Source organism: Haliaeetus albicilla, chromosome 13, assembly GCF_947461875.1.
Source record: "Haliaeetus albicilla chromosome 13, bHalAlb1.1, whole genome shotgun sequence".
Taxonomy (NCBI): Eukaryota; Metazoa; Chordata; class Aves; order Accipitriformes; family Accipitridae; genus Haliaeetus; species Haliaeetus albicilla.
Window position 1 is genome coordinate 28396228 of NC_091495.1, and position 21027 is coordinate 28417254.

Sequence of the window (21027 nt, forward strand, 5' to 3'; positions counted from 1 at the left end):
CAAGCCCTGGAACCTGTTTCAACACACAAGTTTAGATTGCCTTTCATTTTTTATTCTGAACCTTAAAATTAAGGGATGTCAAGGAAACTGATACACATCACCTTCTGGATACTTCTGGCTGGAAATGAAGGTTTTAGGATGGTCAGGTTTGTGGGTTTGAGAGTCTTTCTAAATCAGTTAAAGCAAATTTGAAGTCATCTTCAATTTGCACTCAGGGAGGAAATTGAAACTGCTGATAGTTGGTTATAAGTTAATATGGTATGTAAAGTTAATGAAACCATTTTTGATCATAGCAAGATCTTTTGATACATTCTTTTTCTCCAACTGTAAAGGAGACATCAGTATTCTTAGGAGCCACTAACTTTCTCTTCATCCATCTGGTTCCATCTTCCTTGATTCTTTCAGCAGTGAAGAGACATCTGAGCAGTCATGCTCTCACAGTTCAGGTTTGAAGTACCTAAATAATTTTGGTTGGTTAAGTGTGTGCATTTCAGCTGTTTGTCAAGTCACCAGCTGCTCTAGCTATGAAGACAAACTCACTGATACCTGGTCTCCTTTGCAGAATCTCATCGCATAGATTCCAAGGAAGACTTGGATGCAGGTTGTTGCTATCCTGGTTGGCAATTTCTGACATCTCCTTTGTGTTTAGTGCAGGAACACTCAGCAGTTACCTACATTTAAGGATCCCAGATTGGCTTAGTATAGTGGCCACTTTTCTTGTGTTCCACACCCAGAATCTGTTGCAGCAACAAGAAAGAACACAAGGGTTGATACTGTCATCACTGGCATAGACTACAGGTGTCATTGCCAGCTCTTACCCCCTCATTGCCTTCTTGTCAGCAGTCTTGGAAAACATTCTCAAAGAGTGCAAATATCCTGTTCAGTTGCTTTCATCTGCTTCTCTTTCTCTCACTTTTGAAAACACGTTAGCTCTCTTCCATTGAACTTGACAAGGGATCATTCTGGGTTTTAGACACTTAACCACAAGTTACTTGATCCAGTTTGCCCTTCTGTTCTCTAGCAGTCCCACTCCTCTCCTCCACCTTTCATTATGAGTATTTTTGGAGACCCACCCTGTACAGATCTGTCTTGAAGGAAATTGACTCTTCGTTAACCCTGGGAACCACAGAACTCATGGCCTTTTACCTCAGAGGTAAAGGGTTTAGGGCAAGCAACCTAGATAGGTTACTGATATGGTGTAAGAAGTCTCAACACCTTTATCCACACATTCTTATTTAAAAAGGTGAAGTTAGCAGTATATGGACACCATTGCAAAAAATAAACTTTCCCTTCGTACTCTCTGCTGCTACAATAGTGTTTACCAGTGCGTTGGCTGGATAGTTGCTCACCCGAGACAATTGTATCTATTTTTATACCTGGGACTGCTGCCTGATAAAGGGACCATCAAGAGACTGGGTCATCCAGTCTATTCATGTCCATGTGTCAGAGAATGAGTGTGCAAAAGTCACTTCTTGTTGCAGTTCAGGCCACAGAAGTCACTACCAGATACCAAAGACTTAACTACCTGTCGTGGTTTAACCCCAGCCAGCAACTAAGCACCACGCAGCCGCTCACTCACTCCCCCCCAATCCAGTGGGATGGGGGAGAAAATCGGGAAAAGAAGTAAAACTCCTGGGTTGAGATAAGAACGGTTTAATAGAACAGAAAAGAAGAAACTAATAATGATAATGATAACACTAATAAAATGCCAACAGTAGTAATAAAGGATTGGAATGTACAAATGATGCGCAGGGCAATTGCTCACCACCTGCTTGAACTCAAAACATAGCACTGTACCAGCTACTAGGAAGAAAGTTAACTCTATCCCAGCTGAAACCAGGACACTACCTTTTGACAAATTGCAGATCATGAGAACCTAATGTTACAGCTGGACTTCAGTCCTCTTGCCACGGTGAATTCCTGCTTGTTTATCCCAAGACAAACGGAAGCGTATACTTATGTATTGCCTGATCGTGGTTAAGTGTAGAGGCAGATACCTTTTAAGCTTTCTTCAGAAGCAAGATATTCTCGTTATATGGAGAAATGGATTCAGCATCTGTCCTTTTAATAATACCCTTGCATCCTCCTCTTTCATCTAGGTCAGTGGTGATGAGTGGCATCCCTTCTGCAGGTCTTTTGGTTCAGTTTCCCATGTACTTGTTGGCTGGTGGAAGAGGAGACTAGGACATTGTACTGTGTAACACGCAGGGGTAGCCTGAGGCTGCTGGCTACCAGCCAGGAAGCAGTTGACCCAGTGCAACTGGCAGGAATCTATACCTAGCCTGAGAACTGACTTAATGTTTTCTTTTGTACTAATTCAGCGTTGTGGATTCAGTTCCAAACGAGAACGTGAGCTTGGTTCTCCAAATGCTTTTAGGGCCATTGTTTGAGGCATAGAGTCCTGCTCACAATTCCGTCTTTTTGCAAAAAGTAGATTGCAGTTGCTTCCAACAGGAAAACAGGGAAGTAGCTAAGCCAGTGTAGCATGGATTTCCTCCTTGCACGACATTCTCTCAGGTGAAGGTGTCCTTGTGGATCCATACAGAATTATTTCCCAAGATGATTTCAGAATTATTCTTAATCAGAAAATAAGCATACCCGTTGCTGTGTTTTCCCTGCAAACCTAGTGTTTCTGACATCAGAGTAGTCCTTCTCACCCTCTGTTGAAAAGGCTCTTTCATCTCACATTGATAGGGCTTGACCTTCCATATAGGACCTGAGGCTGACTGTGTTGCTATCTGGCAGATCCAGAAAAACACCCCTGTCCATGCGAAGATCAAATGGATGGTGAGCCATAGGAAAAAAATGTAATGAGACTGCCGGGTTGGAGCCAGTTTTCATCTTTGGAGCTAAAATTACTTCTCTGGACCATCACTGATTTATTGTTCATGGCACCCACCTGGAAGTTTATGCATACCTTCACCAAGCACTGCGCTGTTACGGGGTGTGCAGGGCTTCCAGCGAGGTGGTCCACAGGTACATTCCCTTCCCATTGTCCTCTCCGATTCCTTCCTGGTTATCCAACATCAGTATTCTACAGTTTAAAGAAAACTAAAGTAGCATTGTCTGCGCTTGTCTTACATAGTTATGTGCCAAGCATAAAAGATGGTAGGGTATGAATAAGTCCTCTAAGAAGAAAATAGCTGCCACTGTCAAATAGCAGGGCTTATATATGTTTACAGTACAGATGTACATTTTGGTCGCAATTATGGAAGAATGAGTAAGTAACTTTTTAGTTGTGAATATACATAGTCTTTTGAGAATAATTTGGTTATCTGATAAATAGTAATATTCCTTTATCATCTGCAGTAGAACTAATGCAAGCTTTTTATTTTTTAAGTATAGTGGTAATAGTCAATATTTTCTTCTGCTCTAAGAATCTGCAGTATTCCCCATGCGAAAGGTATAATTTCTGATTCCTTAGTAGTTTTTCAGGAAGAAGAGATTGTTTCTTAGGAGTCTGTTTCCACTGTTATCCTTCAAAGTAAGCTGTCACATTAGAGATCATTGTGGTGTCAGAGAATAAACATAGATCCAATGAGAGAAAGATGAATTGTGATCCCATTTCGGAAACACAGATGTATTCTTGATTTTTTTCAGAAAAAAACCCACAAAATGTTTCTTTTGCAGTTTTGCAGTGGCAAAGGCAGGACAGGACCATATGTCTTTTCCAGACAGTATCACTTGCTTAATAAAGAAAGAATAAAACTGAGAAAGTACTAGTACTTGTAAATATACCTGTGAGACATTTAAAGCAGTTTGGATTTTGATAGTTTTCAGTTGATCGTCAAGGATCAAAGACCTGCTAATAAAGATACAGACCTCTACAGACTTTCTTTAATAGAACATTCAGGAAATGAAGCTACTTAGGCAGAGAAATAAAAGTTCTTGCAGCTCTGATCATTTATAAGTGTAATTTCTTACATGAGATTGCAGTTTCTGGCTCTCTGCATTTCAGTTCAAGTTTTTAGGACTAGAGTGCACAGTCTTAGTTATAGTAGGGCAGTCACAGAAGATACAAGTTGAAGTACAAGAAGTTTGTTTTGAAGCTTTTAATCTTTTTAATAACAGAAGAGAAGATGTTTTGGCTATGAACAAGTCTGTAAGGGTCTTCATGGATGATCCATTCAAATGACTTTTCATAGATGTAGATGATCCGTGATATTTAGGTGTATTCTAATAACAGGGAAAATGGTAGGACCTCGTTAATTTTTAATAGCATGAAAATACAGGCTAGATGGATGAATGCATTCCTATAAGAACAGTAGTCTTTTATTTAAAAAATAAAAAAGTAGCAAGACGATTTCAATATAGTTTATGCAGTTACTATCACTTAAAGGTATGTGACAATAAATAAGACCAGAGTAGATTCATAGCCTTTGTCCATAGGCATGAGAATATCTGCATGTCTTATAACTCATTTTAAAATGAGGCCAGTGGAAATGAAGGAAATACTAAGATCAGTTACAGAATACTTGTTTGGCTGGTATTTTTTTTGGTGATTTCTTTTAGAAATGGGAGTGAGAGAGACCATGTGTAATCAATTATTTCCCTGAGTTTTATCTTGGAGAAATGAAAGGTAAAACCCTTTTATCAAGAAGGAACTGCTGTCCTTCCTCACTTTTCACTCACTTTCTTACTTACAGCTTTTCTTTTTGGGAAGGATATGGCTTTGATGTAGGGGTGACCCAAAAATCTAGTGACCCAAAGTTCAGTGGGTGGATTTCAGCAAGGGGAAGCATGGTACCCTGTACTGCAGACATGGTTGTAGCAAGAAAAAACACTTTTCCTATGCTTCCAGGAATTGAAGTCGAATTTTCTAAGAATGTTGTGGTATATGCAGATTACAAAATTTTGTGGTAGAGGCAGAAAAAGCATTTTGTCATTGGTGCAGCTATACATTTATTTCATTCTTTTAATGCTTGCCTGTATTGGAGCAGGATATTTGCCAAAGGCAGTCTGCTAAATTTTTGGACTGAGAATATGATGATCTGCCACATCGTTCTTCTGATATGAGTTGAAACTAAGTGATATATAGGCAGAGAGGGCACCACTGAAATGCACTGAGACAGGCTAGGATGGAAATTGATGATTTCAGTTTTTGCAGGCATCATAGCAAAGCAGTGTTTTAAACACAGATTTTAATGCAGATAGAAGTTGCAACGTGAATGTTACAGAAGAGCTCCTTCAGGTGTGGGGAAAAGCATGAAGGTGCTTGTTTGCAAAGAAGTTGATGAAAGTAGCTAACATCATGGATAAACTGAGGCAGGCCAATTGAGAGAGATTAGCTGAGGTGAGGATATAAAAAGACCAGCATGTTATACTATAGAGAAAACGAAGTTGTGTAGGTAATGCAGCCAAGGCCTTTTTCTTTTCTTTTCTCTTTTCTTTTTTTTTTTTTTTTCAAATGGGGGAAAGGAAAGAATTTCAGTAAAATAAGGAGGATAGCAAGGGAGGTTAACAGGAGGTAAAAGGAATTAATGAAATGAATCCAATGATCTCGCAGGTAGATTGATAGGCCAGAAAACACAGCTTAAAGAGAGAAGGTTTTTCTTACGGGGAAAAATGTGGTTGTGGGCCGGAAAGAGAGTTTGGACTAAAGACAATCATATTATTTTGTTAATTTTCTCTTAATAGAAACTAATAGAATGTTTTGCAGAGAGATACAAAAGGCAGAGAAATTGATGAGCAACTTAAAATGAAGAGGAGCTCACTGGAGAATTGTTTGGTTAGGAATATAGAGGAACTGAAGGACAGAATAATTTTTGCTGTGGCTTATGCAGTTTCCTTTTTATCTCCTTTTACTTTAAATTTCATTTGAATTTAAAGATAATTGAGCCATTGAAGTAATGTGCTTTTTGAAATTCTATGCAACTTTTATATAAAAAATAGGCACGTGCCATTATTTTCCACCTGTAGAACTACTGGGTAGAAAAGGTAAATAGGGGAAAAGGAAATTTGTGGAAAATGGCACAAATTAAGGGAAAGCAGCTGTTAGGATGTTGCTAGATGGCATCTGCATTCAGAAGGCTTTAAGAACAGTATGAACTTCTAAGAGTTGGAAAATACTGTAAAGAGAGACTGGAAAAGAAACTTTATGTTAGGCTCGGTCTTCCATCGTGCTCTGGGGAGCAAGTTCTCACTCATACTTGGTTACCTCTGGTAGGCATTAATAAAGATTGATTGTCGGTGATTTTTTGGGTTTATTTAGGGGAAGGGGTAGTTCCTGTTGTTATTGGGCTTCTTTTTATTTTCTTCACTTCTGTTAGTTCTTTTTTTTTCAGAGAAAGGATAATGAGACACTCTACCAAATTGTCTGTGTTGATACAAATGTATTGGTATTCTGGTTCACAGTGGTTTACTAAAGACTTCAGAGGCCTGTAGTGGTACTCTAACAAGACAGAAAGAATTTTGTATATTAAATTCTCTTAAGAGTGAGGTTAATGTGTTTTTGGAGGGTGGGAGGTGAGTTTGTTTCTCTACCTTCAGACTTGTTTTGTTCTTTTCACGTTAAAAGTTTATTAAGAAGTACATTTACAAGCAGAAATGCTGTGCTGAAGCACGATAGAGTTCTGGAAACAGATAACTTCACCATTCAGCTTTTGTACCTTGGTGGCAATTTCCAGTTACTTTGCACATAGAAGCAGTATCTGCTGTGTTGTTAAGGAATTGCATTGCATTTCTATGCATTTCTACCTTTGGCTTAGTGTCTTTGCTTCTCCAGCATTTCCATGAGACTTCATACACCCTTTGTAATTATGAGACTCCTTTATTCCTTGTCCCGTGGTAGCTTTGAGAGAAGACACAGACTGTGACTGTCCAGAAGTAGGCTGCTTGTAGCATCTTATTCTGTGCCTCAGGCAACATTGTGCAGACAGACTCAGTCAAGATGGATGTGTGAACTCGTGTGGATGTATTTCTGGGTTTTGTTCCTCTCTTTGAATATAATCTTTTTAGTGCTGAGCTAATTATGTAGTCTCAGTTTTACTGTTGAGTTAGAGTACCTGATCAACTTTCCAACTGTAAAACAGTTTGAAAATCAAATGTAGCTTACATGCAAGACCCAACAAAATTAGAAGTGTTAAGTACGTTTTGGCAGTTCACTTTTATTATGCCCAGTCCTCAAATGTACCAGCAGACAATCATCTGAATGTTAGTTATTTTTCACATGCTTATGTGATCACACAAAAAGTACATGCTAAAAAGAAGCAGATGGTGACAGATGGGGAAGGTTGAATAAGGTGGTTTTGGAAACCTAGAAAAATGCACTTCTGTAATAGTGTAAAAATAAAAATTCTTTGATTGCCAAGTTAGAATGAACAAAATAGAGTGCCCGCAATCCACCCCCCCCCCCAAAAAAACCACCCTCCAGCCCCAAACCCCACCCCCCAAAAAAATTACTGATAAAAAGAAATGGAACCTATGAGTGTTCAATGTATATTTAGGAAAGTATGTTGTATAGTGTTGCTTTGTCCAAGCATAGAACATTAGCTTTTATCAGGCAGAGACTTGGAAAGGTAGTAGTTGTATTCTTTCTTCCTTTTAAAATGGTGCATTCAAATCAATTGTGTTCCGTGCTCAAAGAATGCTGTCAAAAGGGTCATTCCTTAATGTCACATATTGGTAGTGTTGCAGGTTGTGATAATATTTTTCTTCTGATGTCACAAGAAAGATTTTAACCCTCTTGTTACAATGGTAAATAAATTATGTGTGTAATGGGGATACCCATATGACTAGAGCTAATCTGTGACAGGCAGCGTTACCTCTTTGTCATATAGGCAAATGTAAAGCTAAGTAAGTAGAGAAGGTATAATCAACAAAAAAAGTACCATCTTTTGTGTGTGGACTACCACATCCAAGGACCTAGCCTCCTATGTGGATTGAAGATTTGCTTATTCATTTGCATTTCATGGAGTCTTAACATTCATGTCTATTGAGTTATATAAGCAAAAAAAGATTCCTTTTAAAAAAAATATTTAAAAAATGATGAGATGTATTTTATTCCATAAAACAAAAAGTGCCTGATCTGATGAATATTTAACTAAGTCTTCACCAACACTGATGCCATGATTATTTTTAATTTTTATATTTGAGTAGCTGTTTGTCTTAACCTATAGTATGAGACATTACTGTTTCCTGATGAGGGAGAATGGTTTGCTTTTGGTTGCTGGCTTTTGCTTAAAACCAAAAGGCCCCAACTTGTGATAACTTGTACTCATTTTCCTGAGAGTATAGTTGGTTTGCTCAGTACCCAAACACTGTTGTGCTTTGCTTAACTAATTTTATTTTGGCTTCAAAAGGGTAGTTCAAGTTTATTTACTCTCTGTTTACCTAGATGCTTCATGCATAATCTGATTCTTAGCAGAGGCACAATAGAATTTATTTTACCTGTGAAATGTTGTTTAGTGTTGGCATGTGCTCTTCAACAGCTGTCTGTTGTATATTTGGCTACATTTTATTTCTGGGTGAGGACCAGTGTGGGGTGTGAGGAGGAATAGCATCTATGCCTGAAAATATTTTCCCTTCTGATTTATGGGAGATTCACAATATGGAATTTTCTCTTTACACTAGAATCCTAAGTACCAAATTATTTTTTCACATTGAAAGGAAATGGAAATGCAAGAAGTTGTGTTATCTTGAAATGCTAGCACCTCATAAAAATTCAAATGTGGTCTTTTTTCTGTTTTGTTATCCCTTATTATATTTTAGTGTACCACATTGTGTCATCTTATGCTCCAAAGTTATCCAAAATGCTAGTGATTTGAATTTGGGCATTTTTGTCAGCTTGGCATTGCCAGCAGGGCCCTGAGATGAACATGATGGAATGTGGACAAGGCAGGGTATCCAGAGCAGAACCTCATTTATTGACAATAACCGGTATCAAGATCAAAAGATGGGGAACATTTAGATGGGGGTATGAAAGCATTGCTCAGTTGAACATACAGAAGAGTTGCTGCAACAACAGATAAATTACCACAAGTCTTAGACTTTCTTCTGAAGCCAGATAACCAAGGATGTAACAAGAATTTGAATTTTCATGCAATCTGGTTAATCTCACCAGACACAAAAACTAATTGTCCACATACAGTATCAGACTTCTCAAGGGGAAAGATGTAACAAATATGCAAAAATAGTAAAGCAAACAAAAGACTAGAGAACAGATTAGCTCCACACTGCCCATAAATAAAGTGTTGTATTTAAACCAGAACTTTAAAACAGAGAGCAATTTTCTAATAAAAACCACATTTTTTTGTAAAACAAATAAGTATGACAATTCTTACAAAGACTGTCTCAATAACATGCTTGAAGCTTTTTTTCATTAATTTTCATTTAATCAATGCAAATATTATTTCCATCTCAGCAAAAACCTTTAGTTTTTCCAAGAGTAATGAAGCATAACAAAAGCTGAACAAATATTGTTTAATATCAGTAAAAATTCAAAATAATTTCAGGAAGAATGAGCAACCAGAAAGAAATATCACAATATTATCATTATTTATTACTTCTTGCGCATCTTGTATCTTTTGGCAATGTATCTAATGGAGACTACTGCTAGTGCAGTGATAATTAATACAGATATGAACAAGTCTGCAGGTTTTCTTCCAATAGTAGAGTTGGTAGAATTATGAGAGACAAGTGCCATCTTTTTGTAGACTGAAATAATCTTTTGCTTTTGCTGCCTTCTGTGAAAGGTATCTCTTAATTCTAGAACGGTTATTTTAGCTTTCTATTTTTTATATTTTTTTTCCTCCATTGAATAGGTTTTACTTCTGAGGGTCTGTTTAATGTGATGTAGTTGTTTTCTTGTTTTGTTTTGTTTTGTTTTGGGTTTTTGGTTTTGTGTGTGGCTTTTCTGTTTTGTTTTGGGTTTTTTGTTTTGGGGGTTGGTTTTTTTTTGATTGTTAGGGTTGCCATTGACTTCTTACAGTCCTTTGTTAGAATACTCTTTTCATGTGCAATAGCTTAACTCTTTTTTTGTTTAGATTTTAAATTCTACTGAAGTCAGAGTCCCTCGTAGGAGATTAAATGCATTAATTAGTATTGCAAGCTCTTTACTCTAGGAGGCTTCACCTAACTCACATTTATACCAGAATGTATAATTTCTGATGCAGTACAATGTGGGCCAAGAAACGAAAAAAATTTTAGTTTGCTTGTTTTTTTAAGGTTACATAGCAAAAAGCTAGGTAAGATGGGGGAAATCTCCAGTACAAAAATGTATGAGGAAGATTGTCTGCATCAGGACCAGAAGTAGAACAGCAGTGCAGATAAAAAATGGAGAAAAACTACCTGCAAAAATTAGAGCAGTAGAAAATTAGAACAGTAATAGAAAACTTTCTTCCTTGACTGTATTCTCAGGTATCCATTTCCCAGGGTATCTATAACCTTGACATTTTGTCTTTTCAGCTCTGTATAATAAAAGCAATGAGTATTCATTCAAGTGTTTTTTTGCTATTGATGCAGCAATACTTTCACTGTTCACACCAAGATACAGTTATAGTAACTAAATTTGTATAATACTTGCAAACATACCTTTCTGCAGGAAGGCTTTTCATACATTTGGATAAAAGTCTGTTTCTATAAAGAAATGTGTATTACCTTCGTTCATTAGTGTTGGATTATAAACTTTCTCATTGTTGTAGTTGTTACCACAACTGATAGAAAGTTTTAGCAAATATACTTTTTAAGTTTTGTTGAATAATAGGCGGAGGAATATTTGTTAGCAGACCAACAACTGTAGCAATAAAAATGTGTGAAGGGTTACCAGGAATGCTTAAGGAACATACACTCCACCTGAACTGTAAGGTTAATTGAAAACAGTTTTTTCCCCTTAAATTAACAGTACATTGGTGTATCCAAGTTCTCAGTTTTCTTTCACAACATAGGTGTGCAGACAGTTTGTTTAGATGTTTAAATATTTTCCCATCTGTTCTGTCAAAATTATTGATTGAGCAACAAGCTATTTGCAATGTCCTATCAGAAGGTCTCTTATCTAATGTATTAAGAAAAGCCATAACTAGGCAAAAAATGTAATTGCTTTTCCAATAAGTTGCCTTGGTTATCTAGCACAAACTATGAAACCAGTATTTTGGTATTGTTCTTTTAAAGCTAAAACCAGTGCTGACAACCCTGTGTGTAGAAGATTGACAATGTATTGTGTGAAGCCTTTCGTCCTCAAGGTTATTGCTAAGTTTGTCTGTGTTTGCAGAGTCCAGAAGTTACAGCAGCTAACTACCATTTAGAGGTTTGTGGGAAGTACATTTCTTGGTTGTGAATTTCTGCTGTGTAACCAAAAATCTTCCAGAGGCTGTTCATCAGGGATGTTTTGTTTCAAGAAAATGCAGTAAAAACGGAATTAAAGGATTTTCTACATTCAGCTCAGCTTGTGTCCAAGGCAGTCACACCTTGTCCAGTATTCTGTGATTAGTGACGTATCAGAGAATCCTAGTTTCACTGAAGGCAAGGGGAAACACATGATTGACTTAAGGTGGTCACAGACTTCACCTGTCAGATGCTGGCTAACCTCCTGGAAAAAAATTATTTTCACAGACTCTTGTAAAAGCATTGCATGTGTTTGTATAGACTTCTCTTTGGCTGACTCATTTAATTGCTTGCTTCCTAAGTCTCTGCCCCAAGCCCTTGTAGTTAAGAGTTTGCAGATGTGTCTCAAGCTGCTGCATCCCAAAAAACTTTCAGCTCTAGCTACTGAAGAAATAAAGAGATAATAAAAAATATCTTTTCACTGGTTTTCACCATAAAAATTAAATGGATATCAAATTCTGTGGACTGTATGTTAGGCTTTTAAAGGAGTGACGTGCCTAAAGCAAAAGATGCCTGGAGATATATTGACTGATAAACCTAAAGATTAAAATCTACAACCACTGATGAAGTAGAGGAGGAAGTCTTTTTAATGGATTTTGTTTTCTGGAGAAAAGAAAACTCCCAGTGGTACTAACGTTTTTTATTAATATTTTTGAGTCCAAGACACTGGACTTCTCAGCAGTGGGGAATAGTATTAGAAGATTGCTTTTTTTATTAATAAATGCAAATACAAGAATATTTTTCTTTTCTGATCTGTAGTTACTTGTCAGCAAAATGAATTGTTATGTGTGAGGGGCAAACACAATTGAATGACTGCTATCTTAGCAGCCCTGCAGTGTGTTTGTGTTGTCTTAGTCATCCTAAAGGCAAAGTGTAGGCTGTGAACTGGATTTTTTATTTCGTATGTAGGGCTTGGTGGTCTGTGCTCTGGGATGAAGCACTATCCCATCATATACTTGGTCATTGTTGATAATACTTTCCAGAAACCCCAAAGTGTGCAGAGATAGCGGAGTCACTAGAGAACACATTGTTTCCCCTTTTTACAGTTGGCTATCCCTGCTATCTCAGTAGATTTGAAAAAGAGTTGAGTTGCCTTTTGACCACAATACAAATGAAAGTTTTAAGGTAAATAAATAGCTTCCCCTTAGCTGAAACTATTGTATTGTCCAGTGCCTCTAAAACATCCATAAAAGCACTACTACTAAAGTACCTGCATATGCCTGGCTAATGTTTCTTGCTTGTTAGAAAGTGTGTATGTTACTTAACCTCTTGCATATTTATCTAAGACTGGAAAAATACAAACTTCAGTAGCACCTCTACAGCTTTTTTAAAAGCATCCATATAAGCCCAGGCTGTGTCCTTGTACTGTAGGTGTTAGTGTAAGTTTTAGAGGAGCATCAATGCCTGTAAAAACTGCAGTGGTTTCAGTGCAGCAGTGAGTTTATGCTCACTTTGGAACCCTGTTGTACTGCTAGATTTCTTTAGAGAAATACAGGTTGGGAAGAGAATCAGGCCCTTAATCTTCCCATTAAGTGAGCACAGCTGTTGCAGCTGTCTGTATGCAGGAGGAACTGGCAGGGTCAGCGTGGCTTCTGTGGTGTAACTTCGGGGCAGAGTTCGACAAACATTTCTTTCTGCAGCAATGCTGTGTCCGATGCTGCCTGCCCTGGTGTTCTCACTTGTGCTACTGCAACTGTTCATGTGGCAATTGAGTGGCTTAGGTCAGAAAACTTGATTCAGGTGAGAAATAACCCAGGGTGAAGCTTTTTTTTCCTTTTTTTCTTAATACTGGTCTACTCTCCGATGTAGTGTGTTGTATAGTTTTGGCAAGGTAGGGGAAGCTGTGGTGAGGTAACAGAAACAAGAAGTGTGAGTTAGGCTGGCACTGCCTGTGAAAGAACTAGTTGTTGAACTGGAGCCCTAAAAACAAATGGAGTAAAATTCCCTCAAGTAATAAAAATGATGGTCATTTTTTGAGTTTTATTTCTCATAATCTATGGTTTCATCCAGACTGAACTGCAGCCAGCCCACCTCCTGATTTACTCAACACTGGGAATTCACTTGGGTACAGTGATGATGTGAGGTGTAAAATAGGGATGAGTGACTATAAATGTTATCCACGCACTGAAGTCACGTCATGCTAGAGCTCTCATCTCCTAAAACCTCACCTAGATCTTGACGAGGTGGCTTGGGATTTTGGCACCCCATGTGTGCGAAGCAGATGAAGGAAGGGAAGTCATATATCTGAATGATCTCACTATTTAAACAAATTTTGTGGAAGAAAGCATGTGACTTCATCTTTGCTTCATGAAAATGCACCTGACTGGAGTCTGTACTCAGTGTAGCTGCTCTTTCTGTAGCTTATGAGTTCCATGTCATCCTTTTGTGTGATACCCCTAGAAAACATTAATGTATTACTTTGCAGCAGATACCATAGTGGTTGAGCTTGTGCCCTTTATGATGGTTTTGGTGGGCCTGCTGCCTTTCCTGCTGTGACCTTGAAGGGACTGGGTTGTTAGGACAGTGTATTCGCTTAAAGACAAATTTGTGGGCCCTTATAGGGGGGGACAAGAATTGGCTGGAGATGATGGAGGCAGCTTTTAGGGGCAGCGTACAAAGCCCAAGAGATCAAGCTTTCCACTGTGTCTGTACGTGGCCAGGTGCTTAGGCTGATACCCCACATATACAAGGATACCCCACAAATACTGGAGGGACAGCAGTATCAGTCCTCACAGCCAAAGGAGGCATTTCTAAAAGAAGGTATCCACCTCATGGTAGGCAAAAGATTGAGTTATTCATAGGTGCAAAGCCTGCAGCTGTGTGTCATGTTCATTTTAGCACTGAGTTGAGGTTTTCTTGACCTATGTTCAGTGTAATTAAAAACAAATCCCTCAAATCCAAGAATTGTTTGGAAAGGATTCCGTAATGCTAGGGCAGTGTGTATAGACGTGTTCTCCTGCCTGCCCTAATTGTATGGATTTGGTCACAGGAGCTGCTGGACTCCAGCGTTTCCATTGATTTGTTACAGTCTACAAATCCTGGAGTTTCTTAACACCATGAGGAGCAGAAATGACTTAAAGAAAATAATTGTGTGTATTTACTGTGAATGGATTATGCACAATTTTATTACATTTATATTAAAATAAGTTGAGATGCATTTTGCTTTATTTACGCTATTTTCAGGCTGTTTTCCTTTTGCCTAAATGAAACCCTTTTGATGCTCTTGCTTGTCTGCCTGGCTGTAAACCAGGTATTTAAACAAAAATAAAGAGTTGCCAGCTTTGCCAGCTGGGGATGAGAACCCGGCTGGTGATATGCGGGTTCGGGAGGCAGTTAATCCAGCTTTTATGCTTTTTTATGATTTTATGTAAAAAGAGGTTAAAAATCACATTTGGCTCTTTCTTTGTACCACTGTTTTGTTGCTGTTGTGGGAATGCAGCAAAAGGTTGCTCATACTTTTTATTATTATTAGGTAAAGTCCTGCATAAATTAGGTAAAGCCCCAGATACAGTTTGCTTTAGCTATTGGCTATGTGATTTGCCTTGTTCAGAGAATGATATGTTTTATCTTCCTGTTGCCTTTTATAAATCACACATGCAAACCACACCTCAACTTACTTGTAAGAAGGATCTACCACTGCCTCTCAATTTTATATATCTTACTAGCTTCAAAAGAAAAAGAGCAGCTAACTATACAGATAGGAGAAATAGTAACAGTGCTAATAGATACAGTAGAAAAATATTTAATGCTTTTATTCTGTGGCAGAAGGAACGGTGACTTAAAGACAAGCGTCACAGGTTTCATAGACAGTTTTTCAGCAAATAGCTTGCAATATGCTCAAACTCATAAAACATTTAATTAATTTCAAAATGCAGGAGTTAGTTTTGTCATATGTACTTACTAAGATAATTTGTTGTATTTTACACTTCCCAAAATTTCACCCTCTATTTGGAAATATCAGTGATGTAATAAGTCTCTGTGTTTTGGCACAGTTGTAAATAGTGTGTGTTAATGTGTTAACATTTATGATTTTTTAATCTTATATACACAAGAGGGATTTGTAATACACTTCTTTGCATCATTTTTCTACTACTAATCCTTGAGGACAGTGAAAACTAGGAATATGAGTGCATTAATTACTGTGAGATTCTCAAAATTGCCATACTGGATCAGATTGCATTTTGCTTCTGCTGATAGCATCTACCAGATACTTAAGAGCAGGCTTGGATTTACTGGGGGAGAAAAAGGAGAGGCAGATTAACGAGCTCGACACCTCATTAGGGCTGGCTAAAGTAGTGCATGTGTCCTATGATGTGGTCACGGCCCCTTAGTCTACCCAGACAGGTGAGGACTGTGTCTGCCCTTGCTTCAGAGGAAATTATTGGAAGTCATCTTACACTTTTTAGACAATCACAAGATAACATACTCATGGAAGAAGGTTATTTCTGATCTGTTAGAGGTTGCCTTATTCATTAAAGCCTGAAGTCTTTACTACACATCACCAGATTTTCACTACTATATATCTAAATGACTGTTCCAGTGTGTCTACTTACAGTTTGAATCTAGGTGAGCTCTTTGTGGTGGTGACTGCATGTGTCTGTGTGTTGTAAAAAGTGTTTTGTTTTCTGTGAATTAGTTTGTTGGCTTTTTTTTTAATCAGTCATATGTGTTGCCTTTCAGAATCTGCCTTTTAATGATACAGAAACAGTTCTTTATAAAGAATTATTTAAAACTTTATAAATGTAGTCCAGCTCTATTAGTTGTATTTCTTTGATCTTTCTGTTTAATATTTAAGTTTAATTTCTTGGTGTAAGGTTTTTGCCTCTTTAATAGATCTTTGTGCAGCAAATACTGGCAATTTGGCACATACAGTTGTAGTGCCTTCTGTATTACCAGTTTTTAACTTCTAACTGTTGCATCTTTTTTGAATGAAAGGGTATGATTGTCTAGAAATTCACAGAAATTGGAATTATGTATGTATATATTCAGTAGCCTTCAGTTTCCTTATTGCTTATGGTTTCATTATGGGTGTCTGCTGCTGTTATGTTGTCTCCATTTCTACAGTTTAATATGAAGGTGTATTAAGGTCAAGACACACTGCTTAGATTCCTTATTCCAATGCTCTGGGGCTGCTGGGAGAAGAGCAGTGGAGTAGGTTGTTTTTAGGTACATAACACTGGAGGCATTATGTTAAGAAATTATATAAACCTTACCATATTTCTGTGATCATATCATATAAACATAGTATCATAGTAAACATAGTAATATTTCTTTGCATTAGCACAGTTCAGCTGTTTGGACTATTTAATGGAACGTAATGAAACTGTCAGGAGAAATGCATTGAGGACTTTTAATATAAACAAAGATCATAAAGAAGCTAAGCTTGTCTTAGTAAGATTAAGGTGTTTCTAAATTTGAGGCTTTATTCTTACAGGTGGGGTAAGGAGAGAGGAAGCGACTGAGCAAGGAGATGCTTCACTTCTCCCAGAAGAATGCTAATGAGGCAGTAGTGCCTGTAGATAGTGTCTCTTTCTAGAGCTGTGTACACTATAAATGGGATGGTAGGGGACATAGGAAAGGGGAAAATGTAGTCATGATCATTTTGAGCAGGTCATTCTCAATATTTTATTTTGCTTTTAGCAGTAAGGTCCCCAGTATGCCTGGAATTTCAGTGAGTTCAGGTGTGTGAGTCAGTACTCCAACTGCATGTGTTGAGCCGGGTTCTGGGAGTCCTTGTAGCACACTGTGAAAATCAAGTCTTGGAAACACGTTCGTATAGAGGTGCATCAAATAGGCTGAAATGATTGTTCTGAAATAGTCCATGTCTTACAGCTGGTTTTGGTTTCTGTCTTAGGTGTTGGAAGATAACGACTATGGTCGTGCAGTGGACTGGTGGGGATTAGGAGTTGTCATGTATGAAATGATGTGTGGAAGATTACCGTTCTACAACCAAGATCATGAGAAACTATTTGAACTGATACTAATGGAGGACATAAAATTTCCTCGAACTCTCTCTGCAGATGCAAAATCATTACTATCAGGCCTACTGATAAAGGATCCAAATAAGCGGTAAGTGAAATTACTTGGGTATACAGGCATAATAAATTATTATACTGGGTAATGTGAAAATAGGCCAGTGGTGCCTGGTCTTCCTGGCTGAAGGACCTGTCAGTCACCGGGAAGGGCCATATGCAGCCAGGCAGTCTCAGATTTCCACTTTTTCAATGCAGCAACGATATACAAAGTGAGTTTAACAAGCAGAAAGGGAAGAAGCACGTGGAAGAGAATACTTTTTTAATCATTCACAGCAAACACGGGGATCTTTTCAGGTTTAGATTGTGTACTGGTACAGAGGGAAAGCTCTGAGTTGTTTTTCAGAGTATGTCTCAACCCTGAGTTGGCTGTAGTGTCTCATGGGGACTACAGCACTTTTTATTGGAAGTGATCATGCCTGAAGACATATATAGACAGCCACAGCTAAATTTTATTAGAGCACGTAAATAAATCACATATTAGACCATGTAAACTAGTAACTTGTTAAAGAATGCATGTTCTGAGCGAAATTTAAGTACAGTGGTTTGAAAGCAAGTATCACCCAGCTGCTGCCTGTGCCCTTTTGTGGTGGGCTTTCCCCTCTGGGAGTGTTGCCTAGGAGAGCCATTTTGCAGTGGCTCCTGCACTGGGCCAGCAGTGTCCAGTCCCCTGTGGTTCTAAAACGAATCTCTGTAAATCAGTGAGATTTGTCTGTAGGTCCCCTCTTTTCCCCAGTCTCTCTGTTGTTCTTGTGAGTCTTTTGGCATGTTTTAAGGCTGCAGGCATTGTGTCTGTCTCTCTTTCTCTAGTCCTCTGTTCTCAAGAAGTTTTCAGTAGTGGGCATTGCTCACTGGCACTCAGGGCAGGGCTGGTTGCCATGTCTCTCTGGGGGGATTTGCCTGCACACAGCTGAGTGCAACAGCCAGGACAACATAAGTGGTCAGCCTTTCTGCTGCTGCCCAGCAATGCCTGTTTAACTGAATTTACTGTATGTAGTAAAAGCAAACTGTGACCAACCAGCCAAATACATGGAGAGTAAAGAAAAAATTTGTTCCTGTAGCAACTCCTAATGCATTTTAACCTCCAAACAATCTGATCCATCAAATATGTTAACCTTTAGAATTGAAAAGATACTTCCTCATAATTAATTTTTGCAGACAGTAGTGTTTATTACAGACTTACATTTACAAGCTTATTCATATTCAAGTTCTGGTGCTAGCTAATGCTAAATAGGGTGGGAGCACAGAGGTTAACTGCAACTCAGCTTTTCTCTGAGCAGCTGGATGGGAAGATACTGAGAGAAGTCTGGAGACTGCAGGCTAACTGGGATGCTTTGCAGAGACAGGATTTTACAGTGAATAGTTGAGAAACAAAAAGGAATACAGCTTGGAAGTGAGAATACTTTTACACCCAGTTACTGCAAGACTGAGGTAGTAGTCCAAAATATTTTTGTAATTTGGCAGCAGGGTAATACCAATACAGGTTTTTTTTTCCTTGGTTGTGGGAATTACTGCTCTTTGCAATAAATGCTTTAGAGAGGAATTTATTTTACTTAAAAGGTTGCTTTTAAAATTTGTCTTTATATCTTTAGCAGTTCCTTTTAATGAAACACAAACTTCTTGTGTCATTCTTCTTGTCAGTATTTGACATGTATGGGCTGCTTGTTCGCTTAAGATTAGCTTTTTTTCTGTTGCAGCTTTTTTCTGTTAGACCAGTAGGATAGCCAGTCTCAGGAAGAAGTTAGATGAGGGCTGAGCAGTCCTGAAATTCCACATGCTGTTGAAAGGGGCAGAGGTTCTCTTCACTGGATGTGTGGTTCTTTCTCCACCAACAGCAGCAGCTCAAGGGAGCTCACTAAACTTGTTGAGTCAAATTTGACTTGCTAATGCAACAAGAAACGGCCAGTTCTTTCTCATTTTCTCATTGCAGGGTTAGTTTTCTTCCAGGTTAGTGAGCTGACTCAGCTCACAGTCATCAGTGGGAATGATGTGGTAGATGCAAGTAAGAGGGGAGAGGTATGGACAGGGGTGGGACCCTCCTGTTTTGGCAGCAGTGACCACTTCTGTGAGCTCAGATCACCTTGGGCATGTTCGCCCAAAGTAGGTGGAATTCACTTCCTAAGATGATTTACCAGACAGAGTGTGGCTTTGGCAAGCTATGGGCTACAGTGAATAGTGTGGTTATTTACAATGGCCTTTAAATAACCTTCTCAGCAGGCCTACAATTTATTAATTTATACTAATTGACTCAGATTGAGACTATTTTATGGTAATTGGTTAATTGTTACAGCACCCAGATGCAACAGCAGTGAACACTGTATAAAAATGATGTGTGAGTCATTACTGATTCAGTGCCTGACACCTCCTTGGCAAAATTTTATGTCAGCATTGTTGGGTTGGTTTTGGTTTCTAATAGTGCCAACGTTAGTTGGTCTTTTCAGGAAAACTAAACTTAAGTGTGTTTTTAAAATACATGAATTATTAATAAAGCTCATCATGGACAGTAATGAGTGCTGTAGCTGGAATAATCAAATAGAATAGACCATGACATGGGTACTTCTATCACATTTTCTCTTGACGTCACCTGAATTCATATTAAACAGGTGAGAATTACATATTAAATGGGTGAGAATTGTTCCCAGTTACAGTAACTTAATCTCCCTTTAAGAGTAACGCTTGTTTAATATGATTTTTTTTCCACTCTCTTTAGACTTGGTGGAGGCCCAGATGATGCAAAAGAAATCATGCGTCATAGTTTCTTTGCTGGAGTAAACTGGCAAGATGTATATGATAAAAAGGTATGTCTTTATGTGACATGGAATAATCTGGCTTCTGCAAGGCGGTTTCAACTGATAGTCATAGGTCTGCTGCTCTCCGAAGTTAGTCATGTTTTTCTTTGCAACTTTTTGTGTTAATATAAATGAATTGTTATTCTGAACTAGGTGTACTTAATCTTGTTGTCAGTGGACCAAAAATAAATTTTGCAAACGAACCTAAACTCAGCAAAGATTTTTCTTTTATTATGTAAATGTCCAAATCTTTTCCTTTACTTTTTTCTTCCTGGGCCTTCAAGAGAAAAGTAGGTGTATGACTCAAGATAATGTGAGAAAATGTAATGGAAGTTTATCCTGATTTGTCTTTTTATTTCTGCCTTTTATTGAAAAGTTGTGTAATGGAAATAGGAGAATGAAGTGATTGGAAGGGACTCATAGCAAAAATCTTATTTCTGATTGTTTGTGTTTAAGCAGAAATCTTTTTCAAACTTACTTTTAAAGAGATATCTAAGAAAATTAAAATAGAATTAAAACACTGAGCCAAAACAGCTTGTGGAGAAAGCGAGTACTGGGAATTCAATTGGAACAGTTTTCCCTAAACCCAGTCCTGTTCCTGTAATGATCAACACTTTGGGGATGATTTTAGAAAATGAATTTATCTTACTCGGTAGTGAAACTCAATTTGACTTAAATTGTTTTATATACAGAAGCTGCTTTTATCTCAGTACTTGTGTAAGAATTTACTTGTTGCTATAAACCCCCTCTATTTTGATAAAGTCTTTTTTTCCCCAACTGTTTTACATTGTTAATCTGCCAGTTGAGCTGCGTAATTTTAAAAGATAGATTTATCTCCTTTTTTTGCTTTGTTCAAATAAAAGGAAAATGGAAGACATACGAATGAG

General features: G+C 37.9%; 1 protein-coding gene across 3 annotated transcripts in view; it reads left to right on the forward strand.

Annotated features, from left to right (window-relative positions):
• AKT3 (AKT serine/threonine kinase 3) overlaps positions 1-21027 on the forward strand; it is a 163285-nt gene that overhangs the window by 121681 nt on the left and 20577 nt on the right. For all 3 annotated transcript variants that reach the window (XM_069800617.1, XM_069800616.1, XM_069800618.1), the window contains exons 11-12: positions 17174-17388; positions 20062-20149. In XM_069800617.1, the coding sequence (XP_069656718.1) occupies positions 17174-17388; positions 20062-20149 (303 nt within the window). The remainder of the gene's footprint in view (positions 1-17173; positions 17389-20061; positions 20150-21027) is intronic.